The sequence below is a fragment of the Argiope bruennichi genome, chromosome X2 (assembly GCF_947563725.1).
Source record: "Argiope bruennichi chromosome X2, qqArgBrue1.1, whole genome shotgun sequence".
Classification (NCBI taxonomy): domain Eukaryota; kingdom Metazoa; phylum Arthropoda; class Arachnida; order Araneae; family Araneidae; genus Argiope; species Argiope bruennichi.
This window is the reverse complement of record NC_079163.1, coordinates 70,475,458-70,498,853: the sequence shown is the minus strand read 5'-3', so window position 1 is coordinate 70,498,853 and position 23,396 is coordinate 70,475,458. Positions and strand designations below refer to the sequence as shown.

Here is a 23,396-nt window from a genome sequence, read left to right as displayed (position 1 = left end):
TAACAACAACAAATCAAATTGCATTTTATTTAAATTCAAGTTCATTTATATATTCATAATAATTGCACTAGCCAATTCTAACTAAAAGGTTGCCAATTCTAAAATAAGGTTTTAATTCTAATAAATCTGTTTATCATGCAATATGAACTATACAAAAGTAATACTATTGCTAGTATTCTAACACTGCCCATGGTATAAATATAATGGTCACATGATATAATCATAAGGTTACCGAATTGCCAATCTCACCGGACAACATGACATTTTATAATAATTTATATTATTCTTCAAAATAAATATTCTATTTTTGAGTTAAAGTGGAATAGATCTTTTCAAATATACACTTATTTTCTTGATAAATACAGAAGATCACCTTTATTTGCTCTTTCACCTTCAAGAGCAAATGTACGATTGTTCATACTTTATCCATCCAGAAATTAACAGTTACACAAGTATATCATATATTAAATGAATCAATAATTTGGACTTTATGGTCTCTAAAAATATATTAGCTGCAATTTGAGGATTTCGGCATCACAAATAGAAATTGCAACAAACAATCGGACTCCCTAAGATTACAACAATGTGTTATAGTGGTGCTAACACATTTTTGGCTAATTCATACTTTAGGCGACCGCCTTAAAAAAGAAACCCCATTAAAATATTTATAAACTTAAAAGATAAATTTATGTTACAAATCACTTTATTTCCCATTCTAAAACATGTCTTATTCTGCATACACATCACAAAATCTAAATGAAACTGTTCTTTTATCGGAATCAATCCTTCCCTCTCAAAACAAAAACTTTATGGCGAAATTGAAAACCGTTTTTTGACAGTAAAACATGAAATCACAGCACTAAAAATTTATTATTTCGGCAGGTTCATGTATTTGTGAAAAATAAATACATCCCTATACTAGCAGCAGAAAAGTCATTAGATCGAGTTTCTATAAGCAACACCAAGTGAACTTTCAAGAATGAATGAAAGGCTCATGGAATTACAAACATATCCCAGTAGTTCTTTAAATTCTTATTTTTCAGTAATAACATTTAATAGCAAAATTTATAACATAAACAACAAAATATGGAATTAAATTGATTTTTTTAAATATAAGGAAGCCCTTTTCTAACTTCTAATTAAAGAGGATATGAACCGTTAAATAAGCAATTGAAAAATACTTTCCAGTACCGGATTTACACATAAGATATAAATTAGAACTACATTTTTCTTCCATCTTTTCCAAAATAATTGATTGAATGAATAAGAGACATATATACCAAATGTACTGTTTAAATGGGTTTTTAAGTACCCCATATCTTAAATAGTTCATCAAGTCTAATCCAGCACTGATATTTTGTAGTATAATTAAATTTCTAAATTATTTTTCTTTTCAATTTCTTATTAGAAGCAAAATTTCACCATTCTATTCAATCGTAAGGCGATGAAACTGAATAGCTGAGGTGAATTATTTGCCATTTGACTAATAAGGTCATATGAATAATTTTTTTATTATAATTGACTATACATTCAGATCTTGTTCATTAACAAAAGGCTCATACGATCTCATGTAAGAGAGTACGAGGCTCATGTAATCTTTGGAAAATAACTCACATCAATGATAAATATACAACACAAAATAAATGAAGAATTGAATAGAAAATTATGAAATCATTTATTAGTATATATAAATACAAAAATATAATATAACAAGAGGTTTAACCAGCATGAAATATAGTTAACATATTTATAACATTTCCCTGCACATGCAATATTTCTATGTGCATAGACAATGCACGAAAATATCAATTATTCACAAATTCCATTTCCAATTCCTAAATATTGCTATATTAATAGAACAATTTTTTATAAACACATTTTTAGACGACAAGTTATATACTTTTACTTAAATAAAACAAATTCTGTAAGCTAAAATTCATCTGATATTACATCAAATGCCACACTTAAAAATATACTTTGCGAACATTTTCTAGATTTTATTTGGTTAAACAATACTTGAATACATCAGTTTTATAAAATTCACAGTATAAAAATACATAAATTAGTGATTTATTCATAGTAGAAAAATATTTCTGAAGAACAAGGAAAAAAATGTTGAAAGGAAAACATAACATCAGTAATTAAACAAAGACATAATGATTAGTAAAAAAAAAAAGCCCTTCAATATCCATTACAATTATTTAAATTCATGAATAAACGCCTAATATTAAAGAGTTCAATAAATACAAATAACTCTTCACTACTGGAATCCATATTTTAAGATATTTTTTTAAAATGACATTATAATACTATTAAGTAAGAAAAAAATTATTGTGATTTTCCATAAGTAATGTAAAAATTTTCCAAAGCCATCATGATTTCAATGATATTCATAATTCAACGCTTTTGTAGTACTGAAAGGCCAAATCATGAGCCATCTCTGGACTATATATAGGTTGATAGTCGAGACGAAGGGTAGATTTACTACGATTGAAAAAGAATGTAGAGCACATATAATTTAATTGGTTTACATTGGGTATATCAACATCAAATCGAACAAATATGTTAACAGCATGTATTAACAGATAGATCAAAGAGAGAATAATCCAAGCCAGCCAGTATGGAAATACAAAACCACTCACTTTGAAGTGCCTTGCTTCAGCATATGATCTTATATGTTCATGAATGTCTATGATAGGAGTATCATCAGTAATAAAAAAGGCTTCACCAGAAACGGTTTCATCCTCAGCAAGTCTACTTTTAGCTCTGATATGAGCCCAAGCAGCATTGCCAACATAACAGATTTGCAAACGCTCGTCTAGACTTCGAACTCTGAGATAATAAGAATTATTCTTCTTGATGTACTTCAAAACTTTGTAAATAAAATGCTTATCTTGTTCACCATATAGAGGTACGGGACGGAGGGATATAGTGCGAAGAGTTCTTTCTCCTAAAAAGTATATATTTTTACAAATAATAATCTTCATATTTTTAATGAAATATTTATATGACAATATTAAGAAATTAACAAACATTTAAAACAAAAAGATTCCTTAAATATTATGAAAGTAAAACTAAATGATAATTAAAATCGGAATAAATATATGAATAATCATTACCTAATAGTAATACATAATATTACTAACCATTCGCTAACAATTTTCCGCTAGCTTCCAATACAAGCTTTTCAGCTTGACACTTGGTTTCACCATACTTTCCAATCATGAAACTCGTAGGAATTGGAGTGGTGGATTCAGTTCCATAAAAAATATGTTCGGAACCACAAACCATATCAGTAGTACTAGCAAAAATTAAGCGGGATACATTTTTTTGAATACAAGTTTCAATAATATTCCGAGTACCTAAAAATGAAAAAGAACAATATTGATAAAATATTGATCATTGTGCCAATAAAAAAAAATTATAAATGTAGCATTTTAGATTTTAGGTTAATCACAGTCAAATAAAAAAAAAGATTTCCATCACTGCATAATTCTCATGACAAAATTAAGCATACTTAAAATTTTAAATTCCGAAAATCGCCTTATACAGACAATAAAAAACAGGCAAGTGATACAACGACACAGTTTCTTTTAATTTTAAATATATAGTGGAATTATTTACCTTAGGTAATGTCAATGTGAAAAAAATAAACTGGCATCATCACAAAGAAAATACATTCACTTAAAAAATAATAAGCATTTCATCATGCCGATGGGGATTTTGAATGACATTGCTAGGTTATCAGTTCGTCAGTGATTTTTAATGCTGTTGCGATTATTTGCGAGATGATTTAGAGGGAAGGGTAAGATTTCCATAGCTCTAAAATTTTCAAAATAATAAAGTAAAAAAAAAAATCCATCTATTCTAGTTTTCTCCGGAAATAAAAAAGCTTGCGAGTCGCATAAGATAAAGTAAACCTTATCAAGACTACAACTATGATGTCTTCTCTCATTCTGTAGTCCCAGTTGTTTTCCCTAACCATATGTTTAACAAAAAAAATTGTTATATACATGTGTGTGTATGTAATAGTTATAAATTGGTATCAAAGACAGAATTGAATAATACGAATCCTTCAATATTAAATTATTATTACAGGCCACTTCAGCGCACATTAGGTATTGTTTCGTCGTGTTATGTCGAAGTACATTCAAAAACGACACTTCTCACAAGATACAAAAAAGGTTCACAGTAATTATTATATTTAAGTATGAATGTTTAACAGTCTTTACTAACAAAACTTGAAGAACTTGAGAAGTTTCCAAGACCCAAGTAGTATTCTGAATGTACTTGATTTAATTCAGCTGTATTCACATCTTATTTAAAAGCAACACTAGGGCTATTTAATAATGATACATGTCATTTGAACTACGGCCAAATGACGAGGACGACACCCGAGTATCCCCCTCACAGAACTTCAGGACCACGTGAAAGTGAGGACGTCTGTCTCATGAGGTCAAATTAAAACGTACACCAGCCAAAATACGACAGATCTTTAGAGGAATTGGGTTCCGAAACTGGAACCCTCCAGCGTCCGAAGCAGAGACCTTATGACTAAGCCAGTACCGCACTGAAGACGAGACTTAACCAATGTATTACTGCGGCTCTTAAGTCATTAAAAATCACAATATATTGTTAAAGAAACTTAGAATAATATAGCTCAAAAAACTAATGTTCTTAAACGAAATATCGTTAATTGTATTTACATTCAGAAACATCACAAAAAAATCCACAGATTTTAAAATGTTAATAAAATTCAACAGCTCTTATTTTTATGAAATGAATGAAATTTATCTTACAATAAATAAGAAAAATAAACTTCCAGCAATTATATATAGTCTACAAAACAAGACCATTTAATTGTCAAATGCAGCAATTTAGAATGTTCCGAAATAGTGACACAAGTGGGAATTTTTTTGCCCCTTGACGACTGTAAATAGGCACATATTTCCAGTTGCAAAATTTCGTTAAATAAGATAAGCAATTACATGAAAATATTTTGTTTTTGTAAAGGTTGAAAAAAAAAGTTAGCAAGTACATTTTTATGCTATCCCTATATGAAAGAAAATGTCAATTAGTGAAATATTTCCTTAACACTATGGTACAAGCACATGCTTTTATCAGTGAAATTTTCTGAAAGATTAAACAACCCATTTATTGACTACTTTTCATACTTACGACTGATATTTAGTGAGTCGTCCTAGTACAATTTCGAGGATAATACGCATACTGCAATAGGTTATTAAAAAGGCAATATCAGTAAATCATGCATTAAATCTTATTCAATTTTTAAAAATGGTCAAATAATACATTAATTGAAGTGTTTGCAAATGTTATTCAAAATGAGTATCTTTGATATTTTTTTAAAAAATACGTTCTAAAAATACTAGTGCAGTTCATCGCTACTGACACCAAGAAAGGTATCTTCAATTCATCGCAAAGATGTGCTACATCCATAGGACATGTGTTATATATAGAACATAAGCAATCCTATTAAAAAAAATCAAAAGTCAGATTATCTAGGAGGATTTTTGACAGGTCCTTGTAATCAATCCAGCTGTCAGGGAATTTCATATTTAATCATCATCTTACAACTAATTTGTGGTAGGAGGAGCACCATCTAATTGCATTTGCATATGTGGAAGCACAGCCAAAAGTAATTCATCAATTAGTTCAGACACAGTGTTGTCCAAACTAAATGAATATATATGTCATTGTTTAGCATATTCCTATACAAAATAGGACTAACCAATGAGTTACTGAAAATACCACTCCAGACAATGTATAGAAAATTGCCATGGTGATATAACTTCTCAGTAGAGGAATGGTCATTTTATCGCTCCAAAAATGCGTGATTAGTAAATTTCTTTTAAGGCACAATGATTGAATGCTATACTACTACACAAATATTTGCAAATTAATAGTTTTTCTGCATTGAATTAAAACTTCTTAATGTTTTTGTGTAAATTTGTACAAATCCTCTAAAATTAGATGAAAATATTCCAGTAAATATTGTAGACAGAAATTAGAAATTTAAATTTGATTCTTTAAACTTTTTATCATCATTCTGCAGAGAAGGCAGAATGCTATCCCCCAAATGCCCACTTTCTTTAATAAAACTTGGCTACTGGAAATATAAATCTGACTGCAACATTTAGGAAAATAAGTGTTTGACCCATTTTTGGAGGGACTACTAATTTATGTTGAAACAAAATTTTTAATTAAAATTAACTCATAAAATACTTTGTTGTAATCAAAAAAATCATGGAGTATAATGGCAAATATGATTTTACAATTAGCCATCATATGATGTTTTCAAACATTTCGTATTTTACTAATCAAAAGTTGCATGCATACCTCTCAAGTAACATTGAATTAAAAAATTTACATAATTTTACTATAAAAAAGCAATCTTTTCTGCAGAAATAATCTATAAAAAAAATAATGGTATTTTAGAGCACAAAATTTATATAATTCAATTATTAATAATCTACGCAAAAGTCTTATTAGCTAGGACACAATTAACAATAAAAAAGTGCAAACATATCTGGTGCAAAAATGGCACTCTCCAGTAAATAATAATGAATTGTATAAACATAGATAATGCAATTAAAAAATACACAAAATTTCATTCTATAAATTATAATTGTTACATAAGATTTAAACTGCATACTGAATTTCTATTCAAACGATTTGGGTTAGTAATATTTTTCATACTTCGTTATGATAACTGATACAGAACAGCTTTTAAAAAAAGAAATTAGTTTTCAAAATAATATTGAATATTAAAATATATATACTTAATAAATACCTTCCATATTTGTAGAAACCATGTCCTCAACATTTGGAAACAAACTTGTGTCAACAACTGAAGCAGCATGAATTACAGAATCAGCACCAGTTAATGCTTCTGAAAGAGCATCCATATCTCTAACATCAGCAATATAGTGTTTCATAGGTTTTGTCTCCTTATGACCTAAGGGTAAACATATTATATATTATCTCTGACTTAATTTTTTATTATAAATCCTTAATAAATTTTGAATTCGTATAAAATATTCCAGTTAGTTTTCCTCTTTTCTGGGAATAAAAACATTGAACTGAATCACTCATTTTAAATTTTCTCTAAATATAACATAAGAAAATTTCTTTAACAATAATAAAGGGAAAAAATTGCTGTTTTGAGAATCACTTAAACACAATCCTATTATGTTAAATCCTTTAAATCATCTTGTTTTCCAGAATTCATACCATTCGTTACATTTCTTTAAGTAAATGATTTTGTATATTAAAGTAAAATTTGGAAAGTAAGTAAACTGGAAATAAATGTCTTTCTCATATTAATGATATGTAACATGAATGTCAAAGATCATTTTAATATCACAGTTAAAATAAAAAAAATGCCACAGTTGTAATAAAAAAAAAGACATATTAATATTTTGCCCACTTTCCCTAAATTTGGTAGTTGGTTCCTCATGAATATTAAAAAAAAATAATGATCATCTCTTTATCGGCTTATACTAGATGACATTTTAAAGGGTATCGGAACATTTGCGCTCGGAAAATCATTCCCTACCCCTGTTGAATCGTAGGTTTACTGGGATTTGGACCTTTGGCAAGAAAACTTGGCGCGGGTGACGGTTTTTAGTTTTCCATAGCTGCATTTTCGGTCGGGCTAATTGGTAATATTGGAATGGCGATAATTTTTGTAAAAATTTTATTTGATCTTTCATTTATGAGATCTTGTACATACATTTATCTTATCCATATATCTTGCAATAAATGATAATTAATTCTATTATTAATAGAAAAGTAAGACTGTTTTTATCAGAAAAATAAATAGCGAAATTAAATGCATTTAAAAAGAAGTAAGATATAAGAGAATCTATAGCTGTTTTATTTACTAATATTTGAACAATCTCATATTTCTGAATGAATTTTCTTCAAAATCGCTATTATCTTTACTCATAAAAGGGAAAAAATGTATGTGTATGTATATATATTACAATAGTTCACTTAGCAATTTTATGTTTTTTAATCTCAATAGTACTCATGTTTTATGTCATAAAGTAAAATTGTCTTAACATTTATTGAAATTTAATTCGTAATGGAAAAGAAATTTTAGTAAAAAAAAAAAAAAATGTACATAAGTGATTAATTTGAACATAGGATTCTGCCAGTTTTATATTATAGATTTCAAGAATTCTTTTGCCTTTTTGTTTCAATACATTAGTTTGGAAAAACCTACGTTTGTTTATTTCAACTCCCTTTTTTGTTAAATATTCTTTTAAAAAATATTTTAAATCATGTAAATTCTATTTACAAAATCAATTCTGCTTTTATGCAAAGAAATGTCTTATATCTGATAAATAATTATGTTTTACAAAAAAAGATAAAGAAAATAGATGCCTAAAGAGAACATTTTCACATACGAAATTTGAATACTATATCTTGGATAGAATAGGATATCCAATACACAGGGAATTGAATTTTTAGGTTACGACAAGACATAAGTTTTGACTTCAAATTCAGGTTTTAGTGATACAACTATATCAATTAACAACAACAAAAAAAAATCTAATGTAATTGGCCAGTAAATAGAATGATTTGTGCGTTCCACATCATTTTATAGATTTTGTTTCCTTCGTAATTATATTTATTGGTTAAGAAAAAAAATTAGTTTGATATTGCTTACTTTAATAGGAGTATTTTCAAAATAGTAGAAATAAGAGAAGTTTGTCATATTTGAATCACCAAAATAGTTTTTAATGAAATCTGACAGAAAAATAATTTCAACAAAGGAAAAACAGTAAATTTTTTGTAGTTTATTTACTTTTAAAAATGTAATAAACACTCTGAGAAATACGCTTTAATGTAGAAAAAAATATAGCCTATTAAAATCGTTTCATCGGATCAATTAAAGAAAATGATTCCACAAATTACATCACTAATTTTTTTAAGCTCAATAATGGGAAATAGGTTTTGATTTTCAAGCTCATATCAGTATATAAAATCTGAACTCAAGTTTGATATTTTATGAACGATATCATTTCCTTTTTTATTCGTTTGTTCCTCAAGATATAAAAGAATACAGCCTTAATTTTTCTAATGATTGGTGGCTTTTTATATTATTATCTTTTAGCTTTAGACTTTTCCAATTTCAATTAATGATAATGTTTATAACTGCTTTGTGAGAGCTACGATAGATCTCTTCAAATTCAGGTAATAATTTTAATTCCAATTTAAGCCCTTTTTGGAGGACCTCCCCCTCCCCCCAAAAAAAAGAATAACCTAACCTTATCTTTAAAGTATTTGAATAAAATTATACTATAATATGTACTAAACTGTGATCAATAAAATTTACTCTCAAAGGATATAACATGCTTAATTTCAAGCGGTTGAAATTCTACCTTCTTTGATAAAACATAACATTTATTAACTTTCATTGCATTTAAAAAAAAAAAATAGAATGATATTCTATTAATTAAAGTGCTTAAAAATTGGTTCCAAATTAACACCTTCAACACCTATGCAGAATTACATTAACTTAATAATGCTTGAGCATATGTGATTGAGTTCATGTGACATGAGGACTGGCTTTTTGAGTTAGTCAGCAAAGACTTATCAAATATCCATAGATAAAGTTAATTCATTTCTTAGTTCAGATATAAACCCAATAAAAATTAACTGAATCTATCGTTACCATACAATATACTTTTGTAGAAAATGAGACCAACTCAAGGACTTCTAAAAACAGCAGTTGTAACATATGAACAGAAAACTGCGAGTGATGATGAATTTCTTGCACGAAAAATTGTCTTCACTTTTCCAAACGTGAAATTTTTTCAAATTAATGTTTCTATCTAGATTAAAGCGACATTCGTCTCTCCAAATAACATTTTTCAGAAAAAAAAAAAAAGTTTTGATTTTGCATTGCAACAAAAACAATGCTTTTCTTGCTGAGTATTCCAGTAAGTCTCTGAGATGGTTTAAATGTTCAGTTCCCCAAGTTTCTCTTCCCTTCTTTATAAAGACGATAGTGCAACTGCCGAAGAGTGAAAATGAACAACGTTATTATCAAATTTTTTAAAGCCATAATGACTTGATGATGTACTAATTGCATTCCGAAATGAACGCTTTCTTCCACATTTGTGGCCAGTCCTTCGAAATTTAAAACTAAGCTTATACCTACAAATGTTCTAGATAGAAATGTGAAATTTTGTATAGATGAAAATAAGAATCAATATATGCTAATTCACTCTTGAAATTATGATGGATATAAAAAAATTTAATTTTTGCAATTTTTGTACAATTGCCTATTTTATTTAATGAAATTTTGTAATTCGAAGTATGTTTAGATGCAATATTTAAAAAAAAAAAAAGTGACTTTAGAAACCATGCTTACATAGTTGTGAAATTAGTTTTTATCTTAAGGCCTAATATTTAAATATTTACCATTGTAATTTCAATTTTGATTACGATAAAGGTCAATCTATATAAATCTATACTTTTGGCAAGAAATTCAGGGGCGAAAAAAACAAAAGAACGAATAAAATATAAAGTAATATATTTTATTTTTAGCTTTCTTTCGTGCATAGATTTAAGACAAATTGAAAATTAGTAATATATCATTGGCAGCGCTTTTAAGAAAATAGGCAGAAATTTGCTACTACATTACTTGCGAATAAAATTTAAGCTCATGATACTGTATTTGAGAATAAAGCGTTTTAATGTAGCACGCTTAGATGTTGCATTTAAATGTCGTTTGCGGTACATTGGATTATGTATAGTTAAATGTGACAGTAAAATAAATAATATATTTCAGATTTGAAGGAATTTTAGTAATTATCAACATTTTCTTATTGAAAATTTTTTTTTTTTTTTTTTTTTTTCCTCCTGAGAATTAACCAGCAGCTGTTTTTAAAATTATTAATATGATTCCCATCATTTATTTTAACCAGCCAAAAAGCTTATTTTTTGCAAAAAACACCTTATTTGATCAGCTTTAACGTAAAAAATACATTAGCTCATTTCAAGTATCAATTTGTGGAATGTATATACATAAAAGCATACATACATATAGAAAGAACTAAACATTATTAATCCATTTAAATTTGAATTTAAAGCACGTTCTATGCATTTTTTTTTTTCATTTTGTTAGATAAAGTTAAACCGTAAGAGATATAAAGATTAAATCCTCATAAAACTAAAAATTATAATTTATTTTATTAGATTAAATTTGTATTATGCACATCAGAGTTATAATTTTTATAAATGTCTTCCGTGTGGGAAAATTATAAACGTATTCCTTTTAATAAATACATTTTTAAAGCAAATTTCTCACACTTTATATTTGTTATATTCAACACTCGTTTGAAACGTGGTAAGGTCATCAGCACTTTTCTCAAGGAAGTTTCGTTTCGTTATCAGAGACAAGAAGTATCTTTCTCATTCATAGTGAATTGATTACCATTTGACGTACATTGTAAAATCGCCAAATCTTACATGCAAAGATAAAGTTTATAATGTGGTAGTCTTTCTTGACACTTGAGCGGAAAGGGGGAAATTTATCGAGCGCAAGTACCATAGAACCTTTTAAAGTGTCTCAAAACAATGTCATGATAGTTGAAGTCATCCTAATTTGAAATGAAAATATTTGTATTACATCCGAGAAATTGTCTTATCTCAATCAATGAAAATTTCGCATAATTTGGAGGTATTCTTCCTAATGAAAAACTTGAATTTATATTTCACTGAATACACAGTAACACCTTACAACTATTACTTGGTTATTTTCGTAATCTGTCTCATACATATTATTTATTTGTTTGTTTTTCATTAAAAACGTTACACAATTATTTGTATTAATGTTTCACATTAAAGAGAGAAAGTTATTGAATGAAAGAAAAACTTCCAGACAATAAATACATTGTCATAGAACATACTAATACAAATCTGGAATAAATATTTTCTCCACAGTAAGTCATGAAATTCTACGATTTAAGAATCTTTTTAAAAGAAAATTTGCAATTGTAAACTAACCCATCTAGTGGCAGATATGTATTTCTCCGCAAAACAAACCCACTTACAGATTTGCAGAATCGTCTTATTTTGTCCTGTTCAGCTGCTTTTAAGAGGGGTTCAACCGAATGAATGTTTCGATGAATGAGTTTTAATTCCATCATAACATTTTAAAACATTGTATGAAATCAGTTTCGAATCAAATTGAAATAAAAATATTAAAAGCAAGAGGAAAACTGAAAGGAAATGAAGTTGATATCCTTAAAAAATTACTGCTTTGAGTCTTAAGATAATACAAAGGCCATTTTTGTAAAATAATTGTTTTTTTTAAATATGAACAATTTCCTTAGGCAAGTCATAGCGATTATTCATCTGCCAAAGGTTAAACCTATTTTTGAGCTCGATTAAACTTTCTGCTGGAAGCCAATTTCTTGATGTCTTTTATATTTTCTTTCCTCTGACCAAATAGATTTTTTTGTATGCTCCAGGAGATTTTCGATAATATTTTGCAGCTCCGTTAATTAGTAAAGCGAAACGGTAGGAAGCGAAAACATTATTTAAACATCTTATTATACTTTAAGAACTGTCTTTCAAAAAATAAGACGAATAATTTTTGGAAATTAATAAAATCAATCAGCCTTAAGAAGAGATAATACCCCTACTTCTGTAGCACAATATAAGGCAGTGGCATTCATTTCCCACAGGTTTTTAAGCTTTACAGGTTGTTGTTTTGCAGTCATTTTTAGGATTAAGTGTGGTTTTAGAGTAATTTGAAATGAAACAGAATGAAAACACTTCATTCTGCTTCATTTCATTCCAGACTAGACCACCTCTTAGTAAAACTTGAGAAAGCCATACTGCACTTTTAATGAAGTAATTAAAGCAATAAAACTTTATACCATAGGTCTTACCATTTTAAAGTTATCAGACACTAGCCTAAGACCAGATTACTAAGGTACAATTTTTAACAAAAATGCTTCAAAGAAAAAAAAATGGGAAAGCGTGAAGTAGAATATCGGAAACTTTTGAGATACGATTTAAAATTATATAATTAATTTCTTTATGAAAAAAAATAAAGGCTTAAAATTTTTCCTAAGAAGCACCCCTTCTTTTCACTCAAGTTACTGGACTGGAATGGAAATAAAAGGAGAGAAAAATGCTCCTATCTTGTTTGAACAGTCTCGTATATACGCTAATATTTTTTGAAATAACCTTTGTCAGACACAAATAAACTTTAAAGAAGCCATGCTCAGAATTATTATCCACATAACAGTAACATTTTGGAGCAAATTTTAATATTCTTTGAAAATATTTAAATAACGTGTCTGAAAGCAATAAAAAAATGTAATGCACAGTAAAAACAAATGCATTACTCACAGTAAGATAAAGTAATCTGCTTCATGCTTTATCACATTTTTTTTCCCCACAGGCATTTAGCATATTTTCATAATTCATAAAAACATGTCACATTTCAATTAAATTTATTGGTTGTGATCAATATAGAGTAACTCAAAAATTCATCTACAAAATGATAATCTAGGGCAATATTATAATTATAAATTTTACAAATTTAGAAAAGAAATTACCCAAATGGTTCACATAGGGCCGCTTATCAAATAATCGTATCTCGCCACATTCTGCATCGTTTTCTTGCAAAAGCTTTACAATGTGCTGACCTAAGAAGCCACTTGAACCAGTAACAACAACAATTTCATTTGTTAGAGGCATGATGACCTATGGTAAGAATTCTAAAAATAGATTAAAAAAAAAAAATTATCAGCTAGCAATTCTTATTGCTGACACATAACAGTTAAAACAAATTTTACACTGTTATTCTAATCAAGACAAATCAGAAATTTGGTGCAAGCAAATATTCAAATGATTCAATAAATGATAAACAAGTAACAATAATTCGAAACTTAATACTGCATTTAAGCAAATCGAAAGAGGAAATTCAGATAACAATATAAATTTAAAATAATCTAATTACATTTAAACAGTATTTCAGTATTAATACTTCAACACATTCCAATCCCATTCCGAAAATAACCTACAAATGATCCTAAGTTGTTTTACTGAACTTAAACACTCTTGAGAATGTAATGATAAGAACTAATAATACGCTAGGAACTAATTATATTCACATTTTGTATCCGATTAGAAAACCGAATTATGAGAAATTAATCAAAGTGCTAAAGAATGGAACGTTTTAGTATTGGCTTTTCATTTAAGGTCAAATGTTTTAAGTGACATTTCATTGCTATCTGAAACAGGAATTAATTTTTCAAACAAAATTCATATTACAATTTGCTTTTTGAATTCATGCCCATATTCAATTTCATAGCATGTAAGAAATTTTAAATTATGCTCCTAGTTTGACAAAGATTAAATTAAGCAAATATTGCTTTTTTATATAATAATTTAATTATTCTAAACTTCATAAAAAAATATTGTAATTGTATCAAATGCATATTAAAAAGTCATTTTAAGGAAACTCGTGAATTTTTGAAGAAGTATCGGATTATATTGATGGAGTAAAAAAATTGTGTTTAGTTTTTGTAGAGTGAAATTAATATGCTCTATTTCATAAAAGATATTCAAAAACTTCTACAAAAGGAAAAAGTGATAGCCTTTGACAAATTGCATAAGTTGGATCAATCATCCAAAATGGTTTTAAAAGTTTTCACTAGTACTCATTTCTAGTATGGTTTTTTAAATATAATTATGAAGACCCAATTCTTGTTATACTAATAAAATTGAAGTATTAAAACTTATAATAATCAAAATACCCGATATATTACAGATATCGCAAAATGCCAGTTTGTATATGGCATAAGTAAAGAATTGTAAGAAACTTAATGTAAAAACTTGGATTTCAAAACAAACTTTTATACACAATAAAGAACAGAAAATTTACATCACTGTAGGAACAGAGTGAGAGTAAACAATAAAAAAAAAAAACTTCTACAAACTAATGAATAATCTTCATCAAAATTTCACCCCATAATAGAATTAGAATTAAATTGCAAATGTAGTTTACAGGAACCTATTCTCCATCTCAACATTAACGTTAATGACAAACTGTGCATACTAGATTTATGCTTAATGTAGATCTTCAATGAGATAAGATTCTAAAACTGCAATAAACAGAAACCCAAGGAAGAAAATCAGCTTCTGAAAGAAAAATTAAAAAGAATCTAATACCAGTGCAGTGAGTCACTTCTCCAACATCTTGCTGAGAAAGCAGTTCTCAACGAAAAATATGTAAAGCAATTTAACCAAAAATAAAGTTCCTTCCCTGGTGTTCTGCAGTATAGCTATAGTAAACTATAGAACACTATAGTAAAATCTCTAGCAAATTCGATAAGGAGTAGCAACTCATTTATTATATTTGAAATGCACTAAATTTTTACATTTTCCTATTCTTAACCATCATTTTACAACACTCTTTAAAAGAAAAATCTAAATGTGATTTATAAACAGTCTGTGATTACTCAGTATATTATCGAATGTACTAATAGAATTAATTTCATTTAAAATATTTTCTGTTAAATTTTTCCATCAGAACAAACTTCAAAACATAGACATCAATATCAGTAAACCTAAAGTAAATAGCATTGCATGTAAATTTTTCACATCACAAAAAAAATCTGAATACATAATTTGTTTTGTTTACTCCAATTTTTACATAAATTGCATGCAACATATAAATTGATATATATTGCATTTATAAAAAATTTCAGTACTTACCTCCCAAAACTAAGAAGAAATTATATGCAAAATATTTCTGAAACTTTCTTTAAAACTTTTGAGAACAGCAACTAAAAAAAAATAAATATTTAACATTAAAAGCTTATATTCATACTACATATATACATACATGAGAGTAGCGAAGAACGGGGAATAAAAACAGAAATAATAATAATTAAGAGAAGAAAATGGATATAAATATTAATATCTCAAACATCAAAGCAAGCAAGTTTTAAAAATGAATTCCAGTTTAAAACAATTAACATAAATGGAATTTTTTTTTATTACTAGTTTCTTGAAATTATATGTTATTTTAAAACATGTTTCCGCATATTTCTCGTACTTGTTTGAAGTATTTTTTTCAAGAACTTGCATTCTAGCATGCAGGAATGTTTAAGTTTTTGTTTTCACTCAATAAAATTTCAAAATATTACGAGAACTAAAATACAAGAAAAAATAATAAGTTTTAAAATCATTTAAATGAGAGAAATGCAACTATATCATACACACATATATATAATAAGTCTTTCCCCCTTCAATATTCTCATTATTTAAACAATATTGCCTTTTTAACTAAGAGGTCTAAAATTTGATACATATCTACAATTCTGATGATAAAATTGTGTACCAAGAAATATATATATCTTTATAGCTCTTCACATTTTTTTTTAGTTATGGTGTTTATATGTGCATGGACAGACAGATTTTCTTTTAAATGAATTTCATTTAAAATTTGAAGAAAATCCACAACATTGGTGTACTGACCACATACCAAAAAAACTAAAAACCCCACAATCTCATTCAGCTGAAAGCACAAATTTGTTTTCATGACATTTCCTTCTTTTGAAATATATGATTATCGTGATAAATTATGTCACAGTGATATTGATTTTAAAACTGAAAATTATTATGCTTGTAAGGAATTTGATCAGCATGATTTGGGACTGTTAAAGAAGACTGCAGAACTCTTAGCATTAATACCGAGTGCTAAAAACATGCTTTGAAACAAAAATGGTATTGTACTTTCAAACCAGGGATGTGAATTTCTACAATAGTTCAGGTATAATAATAACTTTTTTTTATTATTATGATATACAGGGTTTAAAGGAAGAATTGGATTTATAACACAACAAACTATTGTATCTATTGATACCCCAAGTGTAGAGTCTTGGTAATTTATTCGGGTTATGCCCTATATAAACAAACTTAAGTTGTTACAATATCTGACAAAATGAAATTATATGCACTGACCTTAAAATTATAAGTTTCCATCTCAGTTAGCAATGCAAGTGCATAAAATATCCTTGTTATCTGTACATGCTAAAAGGCATAGCATGAGAAAAGCTTTGGGTGGAAAATAAGGATTATGCCAACCCTTGGACTCTAAAAAATGTTCGAATGTAACTTGAGAATCAAATGTATTTTTTTACTTAACCCTCTTGATAAGTTCCTCAAAATTTTTAGTGATATGAATGATAAACAAAGATAGCAATTCTACCAAGATAATTTAAAGTCATGGAAGGTTAGATGGGATGAATACATGTAGCTTATCATTGCTGGAGTATTTGGCTGAATTGTTGACTGACTGGATACTCTAATGCTCCAAATAAAAATTCTTAACTGCCCAAATTTGATTATTATTTAGTGGATAATAGAAATATCACCTTTGTAAGGATAAAATGATACATTACATTCATTAAATTTTTTCTTCATTTAATGTATACTATTTACATGTTTTTTTAAACATGGAAGCACTAAATATTATAAAAAGTTGCTGCAATAGGAAATATATACATCATATTTAAGATTCATTACTCAAAAGTTAATAAAAAATAAGCATCAGATCTAAATCAATGAAAGCTGCATTTCCTACAGTAATTAATGAAGAAAAAATTTAATTTTTTAACATATCATCCATTATGTATAAAAAAAAATAACTCCAGAATTATTAAAAAACATAAAGCTTCAAGTCAACTCGTTGCATTTTACTACAAAAACATGTATGGGTATATTGACAAAAATGCACTAGTTTCAAATCAAAATAAAATTTTAAACATTACCGATTCAGATATAAATGCTAAATAAACTAATACATCTATAACACAATATAAAAGAAAAACCAACTAAAATAAATTTTCTGGATTGCTGAAAACAATTTTAAATTGTAAAAAATATTAGTGTACATTTTAATTAGTAACAAAATTGAAATATTTCATATTACAATAAATTATACTATCTTTTGTTAGTTTGGTCTAAATGTTAATATGAGGAAATACAAAAACTTAACACAATAAAATATACTTAATAGGAAAGACAAAGCTGATTCTGTTAAAAAAAGCACAATTATTTTTCATGAAAATGCCAACAAGGCAAATCGGTTTTCTCATTTAATACATTTTAATAATCAAATTAATTCATATCTCAAAGCATAATTATCAATAACTTAAAGAGCAATTAATGACAAACCTTAGATATAACATTATATTAAAAATATGTAAAAATAATAGCAATGGGGTAAAATAGTTAAGAATTTTGAAAAAGACATACTTAAACTTGACACAGATTTTAGATATGTAAAATTTTAATTCAAAGTCTTTTTTTCAAAACTCGAAATACTACTTACATCCTTCTTGTAATAATTTAAACTCAGAAACTTAATATTCCAAACAAATTCAGAAAAAAATTTATTAGTTATTATTTCGAAAAATTAAAACAAATTTTAAATCTTTCATTTACCTTTCTTTCAAAACAAGTCATGGGAGTACAATACTATTCAGGGAATTAAAATAGCATACAATTTATTAATTGACAGATATTTTTGACAAGTGTGAAAAGACTAAGATAATGAACTCAGATTCAAGCAACGCCACGTAATGTTAACGTTGCTATGCAACCAAATAGATACGAGAGTGATTTGATACTAATATCTCAATCACAATCCTTATCCCTACGGGATGGACGAATCCATTGCAAATCGTATATTTCCGAGGTAGGAACGTGTAAGGGCAGGAGAACTTGGGATAAGTGTTGTCAGTTATATGTTCAGCACAACACTTTCCCCGATTCATTTGAATTCTTTCTACTGAACTCAAGGAAAACGTTATTATTACCTTGTACGTGAATGTGATTGTAGATCTTGTTTCTTTAGGTTAGAAACAATGTTGCTACACATGTAAGAGAGAATTAAATTTTAATTTTCTCTTTATTGATGTCTGCTTTTAAATCGCTACTTCTTAACTTTGTAAACATCAAACCAAACTGAAAAATTTCTTTAACTGCGGGTCCTCAACGAGAAAAACTCGAAAATGCCTTCCCCTTCTTTAAACTGCGTTTGTTGGAAATGACCCCTTCGATTTCGACCACCCGTAGCATTAATGGTTTATCTCTTCCCACTGTGGTAGTAGTAAGCAGGTTGCTCTTACGCGGTTTTGTCCTTGTCTGAACCGTAAATGTGTCTTTGTATCACATTTTTATTTCATTTTCCTTCTAAAATTCATTTCTGATAATTCACTAATTTTACACGAGATAGTATCAAATAAAATACTACGATACTGAAAAATTATACGATATTTTCTGCTATATAGTTATTAGACTTATTAAACCAAACTTTATCAATTTTATAATCATTTATAGTGATAATAAGAATAAACTTTTACTGCGGTTATTTTGGAATGTGGAAAACAATTGAAATTTATTAAATCTCAATGTTATTGCCAGAGCCGACCTTCTCTATGAAAGGGCCAGGGTGCAAAAAACCGTTTAGAAGCCTAAATTGTTTGCAAAGTAAATAAAAAAAAATTACTCATACGATGCATATTACTATTGCATGTTTATTTAATGCGTAATTGGTTTTCTCTGTTAATCATTTCAGGAAAATTACAATTTTTTGCAATTTCTTTTTGTATGCTTAGTATAGCAAGTGCATTTAAGCGTTATGCAAACGCTTGCCCGCTAATAATTCTTTATTAATTTTAATTCGCTGAAAGAGCGCTTAACATTTATTTTTGTAACTGGCAATGTAAAGAAAAGTTTTAACACAGATTCATTTAGAAATAACTCATTATAATTATTATTTAGTATGTATTGCAATATGTGTTGTGCGTTATTTACATCTCTTTCATTCAAAATCAAATCAAGTAGCAAAACAATTTCTTGGATTAGGTTTTCATATTATAAAAGGTTACGAAGTTTTTTCTAGTTCATGTTTTTCTAAAGTTTTTATAGCAGTGATTAATTTGAAACATTTTTAAATCTCTCTTCTGTATCTGTTCGAGTTAAAAAAAAAAAAAAAAAAAAAAAAACTAAATTCCTCAACCGGGTTTTTTGTAATTTCATGTTCTGCTGTATCGGAAAATGTTCTGAAATATTCAAATCACGAACTTTTGCTTCGTCTGAAAATTAGCTGCATACTATTCTTAAGTTTTGGATTTCCGTTTTAATTTTATTGACTAAATTAAAAGCCCAGTCGAGAACAATTGCTTTTGCTTGAAATATTTTATTGATAGTGCCGATTTTGGACAATATTGTAAACCATACTATTAAACATAAAATAAATGTCATGTCTTATATTGAATCTAATAGACTTTTAGCTTCGAATGCTGTTGTATTATTGTTACTTGGATCAATAAATTATTCTAAGACATTACAAGTTTTTTCAAACTATATATACATTGCTTTAACCGAATCTATAGTGACTTCCCAACGAGTATCGCATAATGGTTTAAGAGTAACGTTTAAATGCTTTTGTAGAATTCACCCCAACCATTTTTTTTTTTTTTTTTTTTTTTTGTATAAGCAGAAAATAAGTAATATAAACATTGCAATATTCAAAAAAAAAAAAAAAAAAACATTATATACAACTGGAAGCGTCATCGCAAATTAATAAATTAAAAGAGTGTGATAGATAAGGCATATAAATTGCATGAGGGTTTAGAGCAATTATTCTAGATTGTACACCTTTATATTTCCCTTTCATGTTGCTACCATTGTTGTATACCTGTCTTCTACATTGCATAATATCTAAATCAAGCTCACTTAATATTTCCTATAGAGCTTTTGCTAGTCTTTCTTCAGTCACATCAGTTATTTTTCAATAAACCCTATAAATGACTCGTTTATACTTTATCTTTTCTCTTCAAAATTTAATATCTAATAAAGACTGATGTTTATTTTTTATGGGAAATATCAGAAGCAGAATCCATTTGGATACTGTAATACATGGCTGTCTTTATATCGTCTTTAAATTTCTTCCTCTCTTCTTTCCATCCCACTATTACCGTTCTGAACATTATTTTAGTTCTTGATCATGCTGGGCCTCCCGGTGCACTCCCCAGATGGACTTCCCTAAATATTGCTTAAACTATGAATTTAGCTCTTTTAAAGCTTGAACATTGCGATGTGAGCTTCAAATTCATTTTTACATTTCCAGCAAATCAATTTTTTTATAAACAAATAGTGATTGATGATGAACAAATGATGAACAATTAGTTCTAATTGCTTGCGCTTTCTATTTAAAAATGCTCACCTCTTTCCTTGTATATCAAACAAGTTATACTTTTCTTAGAATACATAGAATAAAAGCATAACTGAATTTTATTATTGATACAATTCCTACAAAAGCAATTAAATTTTTTTTTCTTTTTTACTTAACGTAGTTCCAAACATTTTTAATATTAATGAATAATAGCATTTCTCAATACATTTTTAATGCTCTGTACGCACGATGAATATTTCATTTTTTGCTGAAAATTTCATTTATAACATGTATTGTTTTTTCGAAAAATACACTTAGAGTTTAACATACCAGGGTAATTGAATAAAAAAATATTTCTTCCATTCAAAATTTTTCCAAAATGCAAATAATTATCAAATTTTAAAAATGTAATTCAATAAAGTAAAATTGGGCATAGTTTACTTAGAATTTGATATGCAGGTGTTGATTATCACTTATACGTTAATTTATCAGCGTAAGGCGGCGTAATCAGTGATTTGTTTATAAATTACTACTCTTCAGCATAATTTATAATTGTCAGCATATTACAATGAAAAGTAAACTGTTTTATGTCGAAATCATAATTTAATTAAAGATTAGTATAATTGATACGGGATACCACAAAATTATGGAATGGATAAAAACGTAATTCGATTTGGTCTAGTATAATTCATCATGAAATTAAACTTACTCATTCCATTATATCTTAAGACTACTTCCTTTTGGGAAAAAAAAGAAGCCAAAAGATGTAAAATTCATCAGCGCCAATACAGATTTTAAGCTTCTGCTGGCGGAAATCTCCTGCCCCTATGAGGTACCACACAATAGGGAAAGGATTATATAGGGCAATTAGAGTATTGCTGAAAAGTTTACTCGAGGGAAGGAAATCCCGACTCGTCTTTGGTATAACAGCTGTAGTGGCCCGTAAAAAAAATTCTGAAGCCGCGTTCCTACGGCTTGTGGCCTTTACGGATATGGTCGTAAATCTTCCAACTGAACCATTGTTGAACCATCCCCGCCTGTTAACGTCGGTCCGGAGCTTCCCTCAAACTGTCGGTAAAATGAACAGACATCAAAGAATCCTGGAAAACCACAGGAGAGGGGAAACAGGGTAAAATGCGTCAGTCTCAAGGCGCACACAGGTCATCGGAACGGGGCTTGATACAGCAGTTGTACCACCCGTAAGCAAACGGTTTAAATTACGGTGTGAATGAAGAGGCAATGTGATACTAATATTTAAATTCCATAATATGTTGTATGAAAATAAAATAAATCATTACCAATTTCATATATGTTGATTTTTATTTGGTCATTATTTTATTCTTGTGCTTTCTAGTTTTAAATAAATGCATGTTAAATTCTTTCAAATCGAAATCCTATAACTTTTATATAGTTTAAGGTGATAAGCGAACAGGGATTCATATCTGAAATGTATGTAATTAAATAAATTCATGAATTTAAATCGCACATTTTATGAATAGAAGACATATGGCTAAACCTAATGACCTAAATCACCGTTATAAAAAAAAAGAAAAAGAATAAGTAAAACATTAACATGAATCTAGAAAAATAATTTTTTTTAAGGTTATCCACAAAGAAACAAATTGCAATATTTATAAACTGCTCAGAAAAACTCTAAGATCATTCTTTCTCTTTCTATTTAGTTAGAAAACTTAAATGGAACTGACCGATCAAAACACAAAAGGAACAATAGCATTCACATCAGAGCAGTTTAATAAATGTGTCATTGGTTGAAGTATTCATTTTATAGCTAGCCAAGTCCTCACTTGAGAAACAGTTTCCTTACATGGTTTTTGTAGAGTGTATTTTGAGATTTATTATTGTGCAATTCAGAATTAATACTTAATAACCAAGTCTTTATTATACTATATTCAAATATATAGGGTGTTCATTAATTATTGTCGGGGTTTCCGTACCTCATAACTTTCGAATAAAAAATGTTATGCAAAAACTGATTACATATTCGTAAATTACAACTCAAAGAATTTTATTAATGATATTAAAATGTAAAGCTTGCACAATTTGCACTTTGTAGGCATTCAGTTGAAGGCGGTTATGGAGAACGTTCCATATCGTCGTATGTGCTCGGTCTTCCCGCTCCCTTTCGGTGTAG

The 23,396-nt window shown here is 28.0% G+C and overlaps 1 protein-coding gene across 3 annotated transcripts in view; it reads right to left on the bottom strand.

Moving 5' to 3' along the window:
- Nucleotides 1-1,656: 1,656 nt before the first annotated feature.
- Nucleotides 1,657-23,396, bottom strand: part of LOC129960448 (3 beta-hydroxysteroid dehydrogenase/Delta 5-->4-isomerase type 3-like) — a 45,714-nt gene continuing 23,974 nt past the window's right edge. For 2 of the 3 annotated variants that reach the window (XM_056073893.1, XM_056073892.1), the window contains exons 2-6: nt 15,772-15,842; nt 13,608-13,769; nt 6,812-6,976; nt 3,147-3,362; nt 1,657-2,950 (exon numbers count right to left, since the gene is read on the bottom strand). In XM_056073893.1, coding sequence (XP_055929868.1) covers nt 2,391-2,950; nt 3,147-3,362; nt 6,812-6,976; nt 13,608-13,749 — 1,083 coding nt within the window. In that variant the 5' untranslated portion in view covers nt 13,750-13,769; nt 15,772-15,842 and the 3' untranslated portion in view covers nt 1,657-2,390. Of the gene's footprint in view, nt 2,951-3,146; nt 3,363-6,811; nt 6,977-13,607; nt 13,770-15,771; nt 15,843-18,507; nt 18,730-23,396 lie in introns of those variants that run through there. The other variant, XM_056073891.1, reaches the window with a different exon arrangement.